Source organism: Melospiza melodia, chromosome 18 (assembly GCF_035770615.1).
Source record: "Melospiza melodia melodia isolate bMelMel2 chromosome 18, bMelMel2.pri, whole genome shotgun sequence".
Taxonomy (NCBI): Eukaryota; Metazoa; Chordata; class Aves; order Passeriformes; family Passerellidae; genus Melospiza; species Melospiza melodia.
In genome coordinates this window covers 9,079,357-9,097,772 of record NC_086211.1, presented here as the reverse complement: position 1 = coordinate 9,097,772, position 18,416 = coordinate 9,079,357, and the positions used below count along the sequence as shown (strand labels likewise).

The following is an 18,416-nucleotide window of genomic DNA, read 5'->3' as shown; positions in this document are numbered from 1 at the left end:
AGATGGTGCCAATTTCTGAAAACCCATCCCAGCTGTCTGAACAGCTTCTGCAGCCAGTGGAAATCCAGGTCCCACCAGAAGATTCAGAATCAAAACATCAATTCAGCCCCTCATGGATGCTTCTATCACAGATCACAGAAAACCAACAGGTAAAACTGCTGATAACTTCAATCATGCTCTTTCAGTTATAAAATCTGCTCATTACTACTCAGTACAGTGTCTATTTCAAAGAGTCTGCAAATACTGATTTCCAAAACAACAGTATAATCTAGAGATAATACTTTTATTTTTATATTCCAATATCACACAGATTTTTGTTTAAGCTAAATCAGCTTTTTCTAGAAAATTTCTTATAAAAAAAAAGTAAGACCACCTCATCTACCAGAAAACGCTCTGTAAAAATGAGTACAAAAATCTACATCTGTATTTTTCTCAAAAGGAAAACAAATCAAATATGTTATTTTCACTATTGGAAGGTATTACTCCCTGAATGGCAGCACACAGAAAAACAAATCCTGTGCATGGATTCTTTCCCCCCCTTCATTTTATCCTTACCTTCCACTGTTTGACCTTCTCTTCTGAGCATCTGGACAGCTCCTACATACTTCTTAAGCTGCACTTTTAGCACCTCATTTTCTCTGTTGATAAAGAAAAACAGTAAATAAATATTATTTCCCCAAAATAGATGAAAAGTCCGTTTTAGTGGAAACAAACAGACTTGCTGTTATAATAAGCTTTACCTAAGTTGTGTCACCATGATGCAAGGAAAAAATTAAATAATGCATCAATAGCAGAGTAGCAGGAAAATTAGTTTTCCAGGATCTCATAAACACATCATTGAAATAGATTATCTCATAATCAAAACTTTTCCATTAATTGTTTAATTTCAATTTTCTGTACTATGCTACACTGATGGCAAACAAACTACAGAGTCTATCTAAATCAACAGTCAACTAAAACATAAGGATGGGATGCTACACAAGGAAATTCACAATGGCCAATGTAAAATGAAATCATTATTTTACTAATTTGCATCTAATTGCAAGCAAATAATAATTCAGCTTTAGAAACAGGCTTGATTATTGTAAGAAAATGGCAGCACTCCAGCAACAATATTCAAGGCAAAAGTTTCCACAAACCATTGCTAAATGAAAAGCATAAGACATGAAATTGAGGTAATCCCTTCAGCTGTCACACTTCAGTGCCTGTGCCTGTCTCATTTCTCTTATTCAAAGCAGGTACTACCATGGCTCCACTTAACAACATTAAGCACCTTAGTTCATATTTGGGGGAAATAAAAAGGGCTCCAACTGATTGATTTTAAACAAAGCTGACAAATCACATGTCTGAAAATTCAATTATCTGTCTAAGCCCATTCAGTTAAGTGAGTACAACAGAAAAGTTTATATACCAAAGAAGCATAACTAAAATGTGTTGCCAGACTGTGAATTCAAACTACTTGTATTTTTCTTTAAGATAATCCTGAGGTAGAAATATGTAGGTGCCACAACTTCAGCACAACACACAAGGACCCCACAAGTGTTAGAGAGAGGAGGGAAGAAAACCTGGACATGGAACACAGCACAGAAAGCTGCAAGTAGATGACACACCAAAGAAAAGGCATTTTATTCATGGAAATTTATTTAAGAATTAGAAATATTCAAAAAAACACACAAGTATGTTTGATGGTCCTTATCATACTAGATATACACACACACATAAAATACACATAATTTATATATATACACACTCAAACTGCTGCTGTGAGCAATGCTACACTGCTCCTATAAGGAGCCTTGACTGGCACAATATTCCCATTCCTATGGATTTCAAGTCAGCTTGCTGAACTTTGTAACCTCAATTTTATTCAGCATTTTACTAGGAGGGTGCTAAATAATTGAGAAGCTATTGATTGCTTGGCAATCGAATTTTAAGAGTCCTTGATGATTTTTTGCATTTGATGATGTTTTTCATTTCTGAGACTCCAAAGAACAAATCATTTTCTCCACCAGAGACAGACACTGATATTCAGAGTAAGGGTAAAAAGTATAAAAAACCCAGTTTAATCCTATATACAGTATTAAAACAAACTTAAATAACTGATTCACAAAAAAAATTTCTATGACAACTAAACAAAAAGGTTTCTCACCAGAATTGTAAGAATGTCTGCATTAAAATAACTGTGTACAGTTACAATATATTAAGGAGTCTCATGAAATAACTCTATATCACCTCATTTCTACATAAGAGAATAGACTCAGTGCCTTCTAAAATTGACTTAAAGTTGATACAGTACAGATGAAGTTGAAAAAGACTTTAATTCATTTAAGGTTTTTGATACAAGACTGAAATTCAAAGCAGGATACTATGGCCCAGTCACAATTTTCTAATATGCCTCTATCAGGTCATTACTTATTCTTTGTGATCTCTGACTCATTATCATTATTTAGCTGATTCCAAAAAGGGCCCATCCTTGGGCCCATATATGAATTTATATAGTTCTTTTAAAAGAGCATATTTAAAAAACATTTAGTAAGCACATGTTGAAAAGTCTTTAATGACTTCAAGAGGTATTTTATCAGATATATTCCTAACAAGCATTTCACAGGAAGATAAATTCCTGTCCAGGAGTTACAGGTCAGACTGAAGGATGTTAAATACTTCTTTATGCAGGCCCTGCTGTGCTGCAATGTATCCAAACTGCAACACCCAACCTGAAGCAGAACTGTTCACCTCTTGTGAGCCCAAAGCTCAACACAATATTTTCAGTATCTTTAAAGTGCTCCAAACAGTTCCACGTTTAGTGCTGAAGAATGAGCAACAGGACTGTAAGTACAAGTTGAAAGGGATAGAGAGGAAAAGAAAAATTTAAAAATAAGGCTGAAATAACCAACAAAAGCAGGGCAGAACTGCATCACTAAAAGCACATCCTTCTCCAAAACCTCAATTGTACCAATCTTCCCTTTCTCCAAAAGCTCAATTGTACCAAACCTCCCTGTCTGATCACTTCTTCCATTTCATAAGCTGAAAGACAGATGGTATTATGTGCTGATATAGGGGAAAATGACAATGATAGAGGATGACATTGTAGTATTCCTACAAATTACTCATTTGCTCAAATAGCAAAGCTCTAGTGAGTGTTATTGTTTAGGCTTCATAGCACATATATAGGAATGATCGATTATATAATGAGTGTTAGCTGTCAAATACCTTCAATTCCCTGCCTAATTTTGAATGAAAAATAATTCCTCTCTATTTTATTATTTTAAAATTAGCATTTAAGGAAACCCTGTCTGAAAGAAAATCAAAACTTCAGCCAGAATGGTAAATTTTTTTAGCAACAAAAAACAAGCTTGTGTTTAAGAAGCACAGACTTGCCTGTTTTGCATCCAGTGAATGAACATAGAGTATACAATTTTTGTTGCAGACAAGGAGGCCTTACAGGATTTATTTTCTTATACCTTAATAGAAAAAAAAGAAAAAAACAAACCCCAACAAAACTCCACCACACATCTTGAAAACGATATAAAAATTCTCTAGGGCTTCTGTAAAATGAGCATGGTAAGAAAAGAATTTGAAAAAGAGTAATTTCTCTTGTATCTCAGTATAGTGGCCTGAATGTAATTAATTTTTGGCACAAATATCAGACTCTAGCAAGTGCTTTCTGTGAAGCTTACTCCAGAAAGGTGTCTCATTCCTAAATCCAACATTGGGAAAAATGAAATAAAGCAAAACCAAACAAACTACAAGAATCAAACAGATATCTATGTTTTGATAAAAAAGTTAAGGTTTTTAGGAAATACTATAAAGGTACCAAATATCCAAACAATAAAAGAACCTGCAGGAATTAAGATGAATTTAAATAAACAATGTCCTGCAACATTATGTAGAGTCTGAAGCAGAGGCTGAGCCGGAGGACTTCCAGAGGTGCCTTCTAACCTGAATGATTCTACTATGAGGAGATGCAAGATCACAGTCAGTTGTCATCAAACACAATTAAATAAGGAAAATGAGAACTGTTGCTCGTGGAAATAGAAGTTGAACTGTATACAATATAATGAGATTATATAACAAAACCAATCTCCAGAAAAAAAACTTTAATGAGGAATGATGTGCTAAACTTAACTGCTTGTCCTGGGCTGGGGCTGCTCATGGGCCATCACTGAAAGGCTGGGGGCTCCCTCAGAGATGGAGGCTGGGTGCTTTTCACCTTGTTTAGTTCTTCTCCTTCCTCCTCCTCATGCTACAGCTGCTTCTCCTCCTCCTGCCCCCACTGATGCCCTGCTGCCAAATATTCTTCCTCCTGCTCCCTCTGGGAAGCTCCTTTGTCCCTCACTATGGGCTGACTTCCAGTGGGCTTTTTCATGTCCAGGAGCCACTGATGACTTGTGACATGTCACCAACTAACTAAGCAGGAAGAAAAAGTCATTTAATATAGGAATATTCAAATTAGTTTTCACAAGCAGGAACAAGAGATATTTTTCCTCTGTCTAAGAGCTGCTAAAGGGAAGTGATGGAACCATTTCAAGATGTACCACACATGAGTTCACCCATCACTGAAGGGCTATGGCTGTGAAAGAAGTGCTGCAAAACAGAATAACAGAAAATGCCAAATCCAAAAGCAATGTGGTTTAAGTAACACAGACAGTAGGTAGAGGAGGCCTATCAGGTTAAAGAATCTACAGCAAACAGGAGGTATGTAGAAGTGTAAGATGAAGTAGAGACAAATTCTCAGCCCCCATTTCCCCACACAGTGCATTTTCATCTTCTCTATCTGCTTTTCTTGCTACAAAGCCTGTCCTTTGTAATATGCTTTCCTCCAACATTGCTGAATGTAGTCTAAGCATATGCAATCTGAGATTATCCAATTTCACAGTCAACTTCAATAAATTCCTTCGCCTTGCAAAGGGATGTAATAGTATTCCACACAGAAAAGAAGAATCTCAATTTAAAAACTTTAGTATTGCCAAGAAGCCACTGGCACAATATGTCCACACAATTTGAGAAAGGTTCATTGACAAGAACAAAAAAACCCCAAAACAAACAAACAACAAAAAAAGGGGGGAAACCCCAAAACCCAAAAAAACATTATACTAGAGAGACTACTGAGTGTATTCTATCAGAAGACTAGCAAATAGATTGAACCTGAGCCTGCTCCTTTTGGAACAATATAGCAGCTGTTATGAAAGACTTTTTCAAGTATTTCTCATGGAACAATGAGATTACTTCTACTTGAAACTAAGCTCACCTAAGACTTCTTCCATTTCTCAAAGAGAAAGTGGGAAACTTGGGAAAATGTCTCTCAGTAAACTAGCATTTTGTCTGGGAGGCCAGAGGCTCTTGGGAGGGTCGAGGAGAACAGCTGAATCACTGCAGATTTCCAGAAGCCATCATTTCAGTACTGACTGATGTGTCACTGAAATTTGTGTTCTCAAAGCCTTCAGGAAGCTATTTATGTCAAATTCTTCAAAAGAGCTTTGGGGACACACATAAATATCAGCTCTCATAATCTGAAAAATAGTCATTCATCAAATCACAACAGTCAGATTGTTACTGAATGATTCCCCTTGCCTTAAAATATTCAGAACATCACAACTGAAAATTTTCTACTCTGGTCATGTGATCAATTGTTTCCAAGGGAAATAGTGAGATTTCACTACTTCAAAATATCTAAAACTTGGTTTCCTATTACTCACCTAACATATTATGCAGCACTCAAAAAGCAATTCCAAACTTTCTGTTACTTCAATTGTTTAGATTATTCAGCTTGCTCACCTTCTTGGTTTAAAGTACTATTTATTTTAAAAATTTACTATTCTTATTACTGCAGCAGCATCACCTACAGCATACAAAGTGAACCAACAAAAATTTAGAAGAAAAACTTATATTCCAAAGAAACTACATGCAAAGTTTCTTGTGCTAGGATGTTAGAAAATGAGTTGCTATGAATCATTAAAGAAATGCCTCCCAAACCCAAAGTAACTGGTGACACATGAATTTATCATGCCTCAGCAGCTCCCAACACTGTTTTTATCACATGACAAGGCAAACTGACTTTCAGAAGAGCAATCAACACAACACATCCATATAGCAATAAGAGGAATTACACAGACTTATTTAAAAATACCTCATTAGTCTAAGTGAGCATCTCTTCAGGTCTGGTTATAAAAGCCCCTTATCTATTCTTTAAAGAGGTATGTGCATGACAAATATCTGATTCACCCATATGTCACTGCAAATTCTAAAATTGTGGGGGAAGTGAGTCAAAGAAATATGAATATACAACTCCTATAACCTGAAACATGAATATTAAATGATGAAGTATTTGCATTGTCTCTACTGCCTTACAGCACATGCATGTCAAACCCACTTATTCATATCTCTCCCTCCCTCAAAGCAAGTTGTTTGGCTTGATGTGTCATCAAAAGCAGAATTAGTAGTGTCCTAAATACCTTTATTTTTAAGAAAGCTTTATATTTATCATTTTCAAATAGGCAGTAAAAAGCTTAAAGGAATCTCAGCTGTGGTACTTTGTGATTGACACCAAACACACTCTGCTCGTGCATGCAGAAAACCAACACCTCTCTGGGTAAGGCAAATTATTTAACTCTTGGATTGTTTGTTGTTTACTATACACATGAATCACCCCCAAGATCTTACACATCATGGTTACTCTAGAGTTTATTTTGAATTGTAAGAAGCAAATCATACTATTACAGCAGCATTTACCTTCAAAAGTCCTTCTGAAGCTGAATCCCATTTAGACAAGGAGAGGGTTAAAATTCTTTATTTCACTGTAGCACAAAGTCAAGCTGGAGGCAACTTAATACTGAGGCCAATTCTGTTTAACACCTTAACATCACCTGGGCCACCCTCAGCAAGGTCACAAACACAAAACTGAGGAGCAGAGACACTGTGTGGCTGTGCTGCCACCCAGGGGGACAGGGACAGGCTGGACTCAGAAAATGTCTGTGAAATTCAACAAGAGTAAATGCAGAGTCCTGCATCTGGGGAGAAATAGCTCAGGACAGCCAGGCAATGCTGGAGGACTGGAAAACAGCTCTGTGGAGGAGGATCTGGGAGCCCTGGGGGACAGGAGCTGAGCATGAGCCTGCAATACCCCCTCCATGGCAAAGCCAGCCAAGAGCAGCCTGGGCCCCACAGGAACAGCACTGCCAACAAGTCACTGCCAACAGTGCTGCCCAAAGGGACTCAGGAGTCTCCATCTGTGCAGATATTCAAAGCCTGAGTGGAAATGGTCCTGAGAAACCTGTTCCAGCTGACCTTCCTGGAGCTGTGGGAAAAACAGCTGCACCACTTCAGAACTTTGTACTTGCTTGTTTATAATGTTTAGCAGGAGCTATTGCTTACCATGGGACTTTTAGTCCTAAATCACTTCTGTTCTTCTGCAAACTTAGCTACTTGAATATTATTCCCCTTCTATGCAGACTGTTATTCCCTTGTTCCCCTGCAGTTATTTCCCAAGACATTTGCAGCAGTTCTTACCGTGCCAAGGCCTGGACCTTGGTGGCATGTCTCTCCTCCTGCTCTGCCACCTTCCTCCTGCAGTTCTCCACCTCCTGCCTCAGAGCTGCAGAATGCTCCATCTCTGCATCCAGCAGGTTCCTCAGGGATCTGCAAGAGGGCAGCAGCCTCTCTTTAGGACACTGCACACACTACCTGCTAATTAGAGTATATTCCAAGAATCACAGAGGAGTGATACCACTGATGTCATCCAAAAATTTCATTAGTCAATTTAATAAATTCACCTGATTTGATTATACAGAGATATTAAAAGCTAAAAGGAAAAAAAGGTTGCAAATGTTCATTATTAATTTGTATTACTATCCTGTCAACAAGCCCAAAGCACAACTTAATGTGGGATCTACTGCATCAGTATGCAGAAAGAATTTGTTTTTTTAAAAAGCTGGTAAGCTGTTTTCAGTACTTCAGTGCAAGTCCATACATCTTGGGAATAATCTATAAGCAATATATTTATAGCAAGACAGGCAGGGCTCTTGTCTCTGCCAAGTGCACTGCCACAGACCTCTGTGTAAAAACCCTTGATGAGATAGCAAAGGTCAGCATGATGCATAATGGTAAAACCCAAAGCATCCTGGTCCTTCTGCCAAAAAAAGCCCACAAAGCTGAATGAGGCAATAACTTGCAATTATGGGAGTGGGAAGAATAGGAGGAAGGAAAATGGGATCTGTTGGTAAGCTTAGCATTAAAAAACCCAAAATTCCCTTACTAAAGCATTGAATGCATTTGTATTTTCATTCATCTAACAATGTGTTTCAATAAACTAAATAAATACAAAGTATGTTTGATGGCATTTTATATAAGCAACTGATCATTTCTACATTTACATCATCATTGTTCCCCAAGTGAACACAAAGACAGCCAGAAATGAAAGTCACTTTCAGCATGACATTGTGAGCCATCCTACATCACTTTTTCACCAGAAGGGAAAAAACAGAAATTTTCTGAATATTTGCATTAGGAGAAACTTTTGCTTATTTGGAAAGCTATCTTAACAGAGCTTCAGAATCTCCTGGCTACAAGGTTTGGTTTTGAAAAAACTAAAACTGCAAAGGTCCCAAGGTACAAAGAGTTACCTGATTCAAACTAAAAGCAAAAAGTTACCTTCAAAACACTATTGTTCAGTATCAACATTTAAAAAGCAAATTATTAAGTTAACCTTTCAAGGAAAAAATAATATATACATCAAAAAGGTTACAGAAATATTATGCACAGCTTTACAGAAAGGACAGCTTGTATAAGAGAACAGTTTGTTTTTTTTAATTACAGTCCCTCTTGACTAAAAAACACAAACTACCTATTCTGTTCTTCCAGCTCATCCTTTCTATTCATCATGGCCACGATAGCTTGACGAAGTTCATCTAAAAAAGGAACAAAAAGGATTAATGTCTGTGTCCATTTTTGCTCATTTCAGATCTAGAAGTCATGCACACAGGCAGCACACTTAAGATGATGCCAACACCATTTGCTATTCAGGAAAGCACATAAAAATGCTCTTAATCTCATCACTAATTTGAGCAATCTTTCAAAAGCGGAGTTATTTAACACCACATCAGAAGTATTGATCAAATCAAATTAGTTTGCATCTGGCTTTAATACAAATGTTTACAAGTGTGCCTGTGGTTGCAGCTGTTTTGTTTTCACAGATGTAGGGCAGAAGCACCTTTACACCACATGCCTATTAATGAGATACACTGTTACTTGCTCAGCTTCTCCAAATTGCTTCTTCTCCTGGCTGTAAATCCTGCCACAGGAAATAACTGCTACAGGGAGATGGGAGCAGAGATAATGGCATTGCTTCCTCATGGCATTGTTGCTCAAGTTCAGCCCTAAAGATGATGAGACTTCTGAACCTCATCATTTCCTATTAAATCCTTTCTATCTTTTTACAAATACCATAAAAATACTTTCTGTCATTAAATCAAGAATTTTTTTTAAACAACCAACAGAAGTTTAGAATTTTTAAAGATTTCCTTTGGGTTAGGTTTAACATGATACCAGAACAGCCAAATACCATACTGAAAAGTGTCAGCTCCATCAATTTCATTAACAATTTCACATTTATTAATCAATATTTTTATAAGTGCTACAAGGACAAAATTATATTAAACCATCCCTCCCAACATTTAAGTGAAATGTTTATATATAATAAATCAGCCAATTTTGTTCTGCAAGTATTCAATGCAGATGCCAGTAAATTTCAGTGTGCTTTTACTGAAAACACACTAACAGAACTGGTATTACTTGAATTCTTCAAGCAAGCAAAACCACTGGACAACTTCTTTCCCTTTTACATTCAGTACACAGTATCTTTCACCTGTATCTTTCTTAATATTTTCTATAGTTACAGAAGGTTTTGCCCATTTAAAAAAAAATAGCATTTTCCTGTGGCCAGATGGAGTCTGACAAACTCTAGTAGTGGATAAAATGCAAAAGATTTTATTATATCAACCAGATGTTGACAGTCAGTGCTGCAGACATTATGATTCCAGTCTGGCCTTGGTAATCTGCAGATAAATCCCACCCTTGCAGGACTGCAGAGTTCAGCAGAGTTCATGTGTCATTTGAAATCAGCCAACCCAAATTTCTTCATGCTAGATTTTTTTCCAAAACATTCCTGAGATTGTGGCCAGGAAGAAAGCAGATGATCAGTTTTCTGCCCACTCCATAATACCCATATTACACTTTAAGAGCTAAATGACATTAGCAAGAAACATTTCAGTAGGCCATTAGAGGGAGTTTGCACTTCATTAATTCAGCATAAAAAGGATAATTATTTTTCTACAGTAACTTAGCATATTTTATGCAACCCTAAAAAAAAAATCCAAATCTTGTAGAAAAACCAAAAGTGAAACAGTGAAATTTCTGGGTATTAAATAGCACAAGGGACCACAATCCATCAGCCTACCTGTGAAATAAACAGTTGCACTAGGGATGAGGAAAATGCAATAATCTAGTGTTAGAGCATCATACAAGTAAACAACAGAAGCAAAAGGATCCACAGCAAGCTTTCTGTACAGTATCACTCCATAACAAAACAACAATCTTGAACCATAATGTTGAATTCAGAATCCTCAAGGACACATCAAGCCGATGGCATTTTAAATATTTTAAGTGTGCCATTAAAATATGACAGTGCATGATCAACAAGTAGTTGTTGTTATGTCTCTAACTCTGAATAAATTAAAGCTGTTGCTGCTCAGACACGGCTCTGCACTTGCACAGGGCACCCACTCTGCAGCAATTGCCTCTCTGTGTACTCAGTCTTTTAATGTGTACTGATTTATTAACATTTATACAGCTAAACTATTATAAATTGGCTTCATTATTTCAATTTGCCAGCCTATTCAAACTGTAACTTTAACTTGCATAATAACTTAATCTTCTTTTCCTTATTCCATCCAGAATCTGCTGCATGAGTTGAGACCTGAAATTCCATCTTTTCTCACTCCCCTCTCCCACACACACACAAGCAGAGCACAAAAGCAAGATCCTGCTAAAGACCATGGTTTGCACAGAAGAGGAAGGGAAAAAAGCCTCTTGAAATAGAAGACTTTAAATTGCTTATTTATTTCCATTTGCCTCTTTTTTTCTGAGAGTCATGGAATTGATAATACTACAGAGACACAACAAAGCAGAAATTCCAAATTTCATTATCACATACAGGGCAAAAATCGATGCTTAATTCAGGACCACAAATGCAAACACATTTCATACTCAGTATTTCTTGCTAATTTATCTCAATTACAGGTAACAGTGTAGGTGTGGATAAAAGCATCAACACAAACCACCAGTGAGGGATAAGAGACCAGAATTCCAAGAAGGCTGGTCCAGCCCAGCAAGATTGCTCCATGGCCATAGCTCTGCTGATTCTTCTTGAATTGATGAGTATTAAGAAGTCATATTTTCTATAAATTACTCAAAACAAACAAAATAACTATACAGTTTATAATCAACACTTCTTTAGCCTCTCTATCCATAGTAAACACAAAAAAGTAAAACATTATTAGTGTAATTAAATGAGCAAAAAATTACCAAGAAAAAAAATCAGAAACCTTAATGTCATGATCTTTTGAAGCAAGGAACAGAGTAGAACTAAAAGGAAACCATCCTACTTAATTCAGATATAATATTTAAAACTTTCAAAAATTTTAATTTCTTACTTTCACTTACGCTTCCTGAAAAATTTCAGCAGCATGTCAGAGCAGTCAGCTGAATGCAAAGGAAATCCAGGATCATACACTGCAGCAGGTTCCCTTCAAACCTGCCAGAACATCCCCAGTTCATGAGCTTTTGTCTGTCTGCTACACTTGCCTCCAAGATGAGTGTATGATCATAACCTAATTTTTCCAGCAGTCTTATGTCTCATACATTGTGTGGGTTAGAAAAGGGAATAAATTTTAAAAAATGTCAGGGTTGTAGCAGCAACCATAAATTTGGCATTTTCTGACTTCTGAACTGTGCAACCTCAATCTTGCTCCCCTCCCCTTTTTTCTTTTCTTTTTTTAATAAAACAGTGGGAGGATGGCCAAGTATTCCTAGTTCACAAAAGTGTTTGATATTAGACTTTATGTCCTACTTCTGAGCTGTTTTGTGCTTGATAACATTTATGTTCTGTAAAGTAACATTAATGAAAGGCAATACACAACTGTTATTAAGGATCAGCAATCAACACCAACATATCTAAAAGTGAAGTGATAACCTGAGTTCCATAAAGACAGAGATGATAACTAGTGAAGTTTTTCCTAAGAAGTAGTTTTGCAATGACTTCTTAAAAAAAGAATTTCCATGTACAAACAAATAATTCCAAACCATTCTTTATCAGCAAAAAAAGAAAATATAATATTAAAAAATCAAGGAATGTACTAAATAATTTTTTCATATTAAACCTCACTTTTTTGAACACTAGCAATATTCTTTCATTGCTGAAATGAATCTGTGGTGCCTAATTACTGATGAAGTGAGTATTTTCTCTGAAACATTTTTAATTCCATTCCATACTTCATGCAAAATTCTAGCTTCTAGAAAGCTTTCATAGGGTCACAGAGCACGAAATATATAATGCTTTGAGGAACACCTGCCAGTTTCCAGCAACCTCCAGAAAATTCATAAGTTTCACAACTCTTGTGCTATTTAGCCAAAGATTGGAGCAGTATGATTTGCAATCACCTGTTGTGAAGAATGAGCTGTAAGTGAAATCATCCCTCAGAGTACACAAGGTCATGCAGCCTCCTCTGCAATCCTGCAGATAGAGTATCAGGGTGGGCTGGGAACAGTTTACAAGAATTTTTATTTTTTTTATTTTCATGAGTGAAAATTTACACAGATATTTTCAGAGACAAATAAGACTTCCAGCAGACTAGTTACATCTTAAATCAGAAGTGTGACCTTTAAAGACTTAAGGAGCTTGATGCTCCCTAAGCTGCCTACATGAACACTGTGTTTTAAGGCTTAATTTAGTGCTCAAAAATCTTGTAAATATTATCCTGTCATGTCACTATTCACAGGGCAAATTTTAGTAGGAAGCAAATTGTGTTGCCCTTGTACTGCATAGAAGAGTCCTGGAGAAAACCAAGCCTGTAAAGTAAACTGCAGCTTTCCTCTCCCTGATAAAATACAAACACCCTCCCTTCACAGCTGTGCTTCCAAAGAAAAACAGGAATTTAGAACCTGCCAGTGACCTGGGGCAACTGGGCCACAGAACAGGTCAGCAGCTATTCAGAGGACACAAAGTACAAAAACACCTTATTCACTTACACAACCAGGATAAAAATATAACATGGAGGTTTGATTACTCAGTAAAGCTCTTCAGTGATCACAAAAAACTCAGGGATTTCTCAAGAATATATGAAAAAGTATGGAATTATGTACAATGTTACAACCTTTCCTAACCTTTGTGGTGAAGCTCAATTTTAAAAACTGAAGAAAATAATAGTGAAAAGACTAAATTACCAATTACTTCCTAAAAATAGTACTATAATAAAAGAACCTTATAAAGAAGGTTCTTTATAAGTTTTCCAACTTATTCTTTTTTCTACTGAAAAGCAAAATGGAGAGACTTGTGCTGGTAGAAGAGATTGTTCTAGTGAAAAACAATGCTGAAAATACAATCCTCCCATAGCAACTCCTGAAACAGTGTTGTTTGTGATTCAAGTACAATAGGAGAAAGACAACTTTTTTAAAAGCTGAAATTACACAGTAGAGTAGATGCATAAATAGAAAATTTCTGACCAGCTTAACTGTTTATAAACTTGGTTATGACAAAACAATCTGCACAGCTGGGCCAGTTCTCAAATTATGCCTGACATAAACAGCAAAGCTCTGTGGATTTCTCTTAAGTGGTATTAGTATTTTTTGAGATCTATCTGTGGCTAGGTTAACCTATACCTTTACAAATGCACAGGACATAATTCAGGAAAATAATTTTAAATGGCAGAAATTTGAAATTACAGCTTCTCCTAACTTACTAGTTGCATATCAAAAAAAGTAAGAAAAGTTTAGTACTACCCTAATAGGTTAGAACAAAAGCAGGAAAATAATATAATTTTTTTAAAATCCATTTCAGGCTTTGTCTCCAAAAGTAAGAAATACAAAAATCCAGACACTGGAGACTTCACAGCTTTTCTCACTGCACTACTGCATTCCATTTTTCTTGCCTGATGTGTTAGAATCAGTTGCTATGCAACCAAGCTATAAGCCTCAGCATTTAATAATTCTTCTGCTAATTGCAACAGAGAGAAAGAGCTTCAGTGTCTGACTTTGTCATAGCACTGAATTCCTCCTGTAGAGAACCTACAACCAATAACAGCAAACTTGAAAAAAGCATTTTTATTCAACATAACCCAGGATCATCTATTATAAAGGTAATCACTAATTCTATAAGTGTATAGTCAGCTGAATTTTAATTATAATTATGATTATTTACTCGGTGTTCTACTGGTTTTATAGACATGGGTTTGACATGCTTCCCACCCTTCCTTTCACCAAAGCCTTCTCTGAACTGGGAAACTAATGATAGTGTGCACACTTCTGTTGATCCTGTGTTTTCATTTCATTTACAAATTGCTAAGTGTTGAGAATTGAAAGCCTCCAGATTTTCTTTCTATTTTATAGCTCTTACCTACACGGGGAAATAACTGAGCAACTGAAGGAGACCAACTGCGGCCCCTGCTGGTAGCTGACTCCCCTACAAACAGCAGAATAACAGCGCAGGGACACCAGAAAACGGCCCTGAGCAATTCTCTGAGAAATAAATAAGAACAAATGGATGTTGCAGGGATAACATTAGCAGAGGATATCAAGTGACCAAAGATCACTGTAAACGGTAAATCCATTCCACACTTCAATCATGGCTCCTACAAGTCCCTAACTAGTTTGCCACTTGGTGACATACTTTGTAAGAAAGGATTTTTCAGCTTTGTAAAGCTCAGTCAGCAGACAGTGCCAGAGCCTGAAACACTGCCCAGTGAAAATGTTTGTTTTCTCTCCTTTAACAAAGGTTGATAAAGCATTTGAATATAACTTTAGAAAATGAGATAAGAATATCTTAAGATTTCATTCATTTTGATGATTGCATTAATCAATCGCAGAAAATAATCTTGGCTGCATAACTTCTAACTTCCCAAATGTCATAATTTAAAACTTGTACATATTGAAATTTAAAAGAAGAAACAAACACACACCCAAGAGCTTTAGGAACAAAGCCTGTTCAGTTACAGAACATTCTGTACACTGAGGAACATAAACACATACTAGGTTACAAGCTTAGACATTCAGTTTAAGAACTAAATCTTTGTTCTACAAGTGTATGCAAAGAAAAAATATCAAATATGTGATAAACAAACTGCCTGTGCTTCTATTAATCTACCTCTGCAGCAAAGACTATTTCATCCTGTCTAGCTTTGCTCTTAATGCCACTGAAACATGACTGTCCTCCCCCTTAATCTTAACTCAAGTTTTTGTGAAAGTCCACATTTATGTTTGGAGCGGATTTCCGTATCAAAACCACAGAAAGAGTGGGGTTTGTTTGTTTGTTTCTGACTAGCCATTAATGAAAACAGGCAAAATAAGCAAGACTACATCAGAACTAACCCTCAGAACTTGAAGAAATTTAAAGATGCTAATCAAATCATTATTTTTCATTTAACTACTGAAGCCACATTTAATATAAGGACATATCAGCTGCAGTGAAGCATAACCTGCCAATACAAACAGCATTTTAGAGCAGTTATTATAACATGACCAGCACATCAGAAATTAAGTGCTCCAAGACTCTCTAAGCAGATTTTATTGAAATAAGAATAGAAAGAGTTACAGGACTTTCAAAGTTATTTCTATCAATCTAGATACATCAAGGAAGTACTTACTAATTGTCATGGATTCTGGCACAGTGGCTGAAGGCAACATACTGCTTAAAGTATTCACTTGAGCTGGAGGACTGACTTCCACTCTAGTCAGAAAAGCACAGTAAAATAATATAGCAAAACAAAATCCTGAATTCAAAACTTAAGAAAAAATATTCCAGAAACTAGAATTGTTGTCCTATTCACCCATATTTAATAAAAATATGTTGAACAATCCTTTAATGTATCTCCTGGGAGTCTGATTTAAGCAGGCACACAAAAATTCCAAATTAAAAGGCCATGGAGAATATAGTAAAAAAATAACATAAAAACCAAGATAAAACCTATTTTCAAAACTAGGAAGCCAAGTCTGTTATTTGACACGAGTAAGTGACTTTCTCAAGATAATTAGGAAAGTTCAGTGTATGAAACTATGTTAAAAAGGCAATTGTAGGTTTTTTGCATTTGTCTTTCCAAACATATGCAGAAGTATCCTGATGAGCAGTTGGTTTTGCAGTACTAAGTGCATTAGTTAACAATAAATTGGCAGCTACAGGGTGAAGGTTTTTTCTTTCAGGACAAACATATTTGGCACATACCTGTAAGGAAGATCAGATCTCCTTGGAACCAGTTCTACCGGATGAACAGCATGTTCATGCCCCTCTCCATTCTCCAAGTTATCTAAAGCAGAATGCACAAGCATTAGCTTCCTTTGGGTTACACTACTCAAAAAATAAAATAAAAACATAAATCCAGAAGTTAGTTAGTTACCTTTCTAAACAGAAACACTCAACTTACTATAGCTTTTAAACACTTTTAATTCTGTCTCCAAAGCTGGTTCTGCAAATTGACCCTGAATGCCAGCAGGATTGTCAAGACTCTTAGGGGAAAAAAAAAAATCAAAGCATAGCACAATCCCTAAATTATACTTGATATGCACAGAGTAACACAGCCATGAGAAGACTTGTTCCTGAAGTTCCTGTGCAAGCCCCCAGAGTTGAAGCACCTCACGACACCTCATGCTCACTACAAATCTGGTTGTGACTTGCAGGAGAAGAATTTGTGGTTAATCCCCAGCACGTGAAACCTTGCAAAGACATCAGTGCTGTCTGTATTCCCAACAGAGCACCATGGCTTTTCCCTGGCTCCTTACATCCCTGTACCAAGCATCAGGAATCAGACAGATGAGATATTGTTTAAAAAGCATGAATAATGTGCATCTGTCCACAGATCCGCAGCTGTCGGCACCAAAACATCCACATGACTGAGCCTGTCTTGGAGGAAGCTTAGGTGGAAACAAACAAAACTCATATTTTATTGATGTGTTCTGCATCTCACAATGTAAGGGCTAAGAAGATACTACAAGACAATCCTAAACAGAGCAGATTCCATTCTGATAGAATAGAAGCAGAAATTCTAGAAAATAAGTTAATGGGAAATAAAGTTATTATGGAGAAAATTATTTTTGAAGCCATAGAGATTACTGAAGCTCAGTTCCTAAAATACATAATCCATTTTTGTTCCAAGCAACTGCATTTTGATGGAGGCTTTCTCATTTCTAGCTACCCAGAGATATGATATGCCCTGACACATCCCTGGAGCACTGCAACAGATTAATAATGAAAACACATATTAACATACAACACTATAGATAATGCTATCTCCAATATATATATGTGTGTGTATGTGTTATTTATTGGTATTAAAACCTCTAAACCAAAATATTGGGTTAAACTATATATTTTACAAGAGCTCATTAAGCATATTTTAACAAAAAATATCAGGATAATAATGAGCTTGTCAGTTAGTGGGCTGGACTGCCCTCAGAATAAGCTAATGCATGTTCCTTCTGACATCATTCACCCAGCACAAGTGCAACTCCCAGAGTCAAGCAAACAAGTGCCTAAGGCAGCTTTCAATCTCAGCAAACTGTCAGTGTGCCTGAGCAGAGGGTGCCTGGCTCCCTGTGTCCCTGACTGCTGGCACTTGGGTGTGCAATGGGCACTCAGTGCAGCCCTGCCTGCACCCTCCATCAGCTCCTCCTGGTCAGAGGTGAGAGCAGGAGAGCACACAGCGGGGTCTGGGGGGCTTTCCTAGCTCTGATCAACTGAGGCCCTTCACCAGCCCAATGCTGCATCACTCTCACTTGCATGACAGGTCACAAAGAGGGACTGAAGGAGGACTAAAATATCTGTCCTGTGCCCAGAAGAGATCTGAATGGGCCTGTTGATCATCTCCAGTAGGCTGAGCATTGCATTCAAAACAGTTCTGAGATAAGCAACACAAAACAAGGGGCTTTGGTGTCTTCTCAGTAAGGGTAAGCCCCTGGGACAGCTATGGATAAGATGCATACAAATATAAACAGATATTCCTCATCTGCCTCCAGAACTAAGCGTTGGCTTGCACTCCTGATTCTGGATTTCAGATCAAAACCCAGCTCATGCTCCTGATGCCTCGTGACATCCACTGACAGCAACTGTTCCATTCCACACACACAGATATGGATTTTTGTATTCCAGATTCCAACCTGTG

The 18,416-nt window shown here is 36.9% G+C and overlaps 1 protein-coding gene across 2 annotated transcripts in view; it reads right to left on the bottom strand.

Annotated features, from left to right (window-relative positions):
• Window positions 1-18,416, bottom strand: part of SNX29 (sorting nexin 29) — a 100,925-nt gene that overhangs the window by 66,779 nt on the left and 15,730 nt on the right. For both annotated transcript variants that reach the window (XM_063171043.1, XM_063171044.1), the window contains exons 10-14: window positions 16,484-16,565; window positions 15,909-15,991; window positions 8,840-8,903; window positions 7,507-7,635; window positions 556-638 (exon numbers count right to left, since the gene is read on the bottom strand). In XM_063171043.1, coding sequence (XP_063027113.1) covers window positions 556-638; window positions 7,507-7,635; window positions 8,840-8,903; window positions 15,909-15,991; window positions 16,484-16,565 — 441 coding nt within the window. The remainder of the gene's footprint in view (window positions 1-555; window positions 639-7,506; window positions 7,636-8,839; window positions 8,904-15,908; window positions 15,992-16,483; window positions 16,566-18,416) is intronic.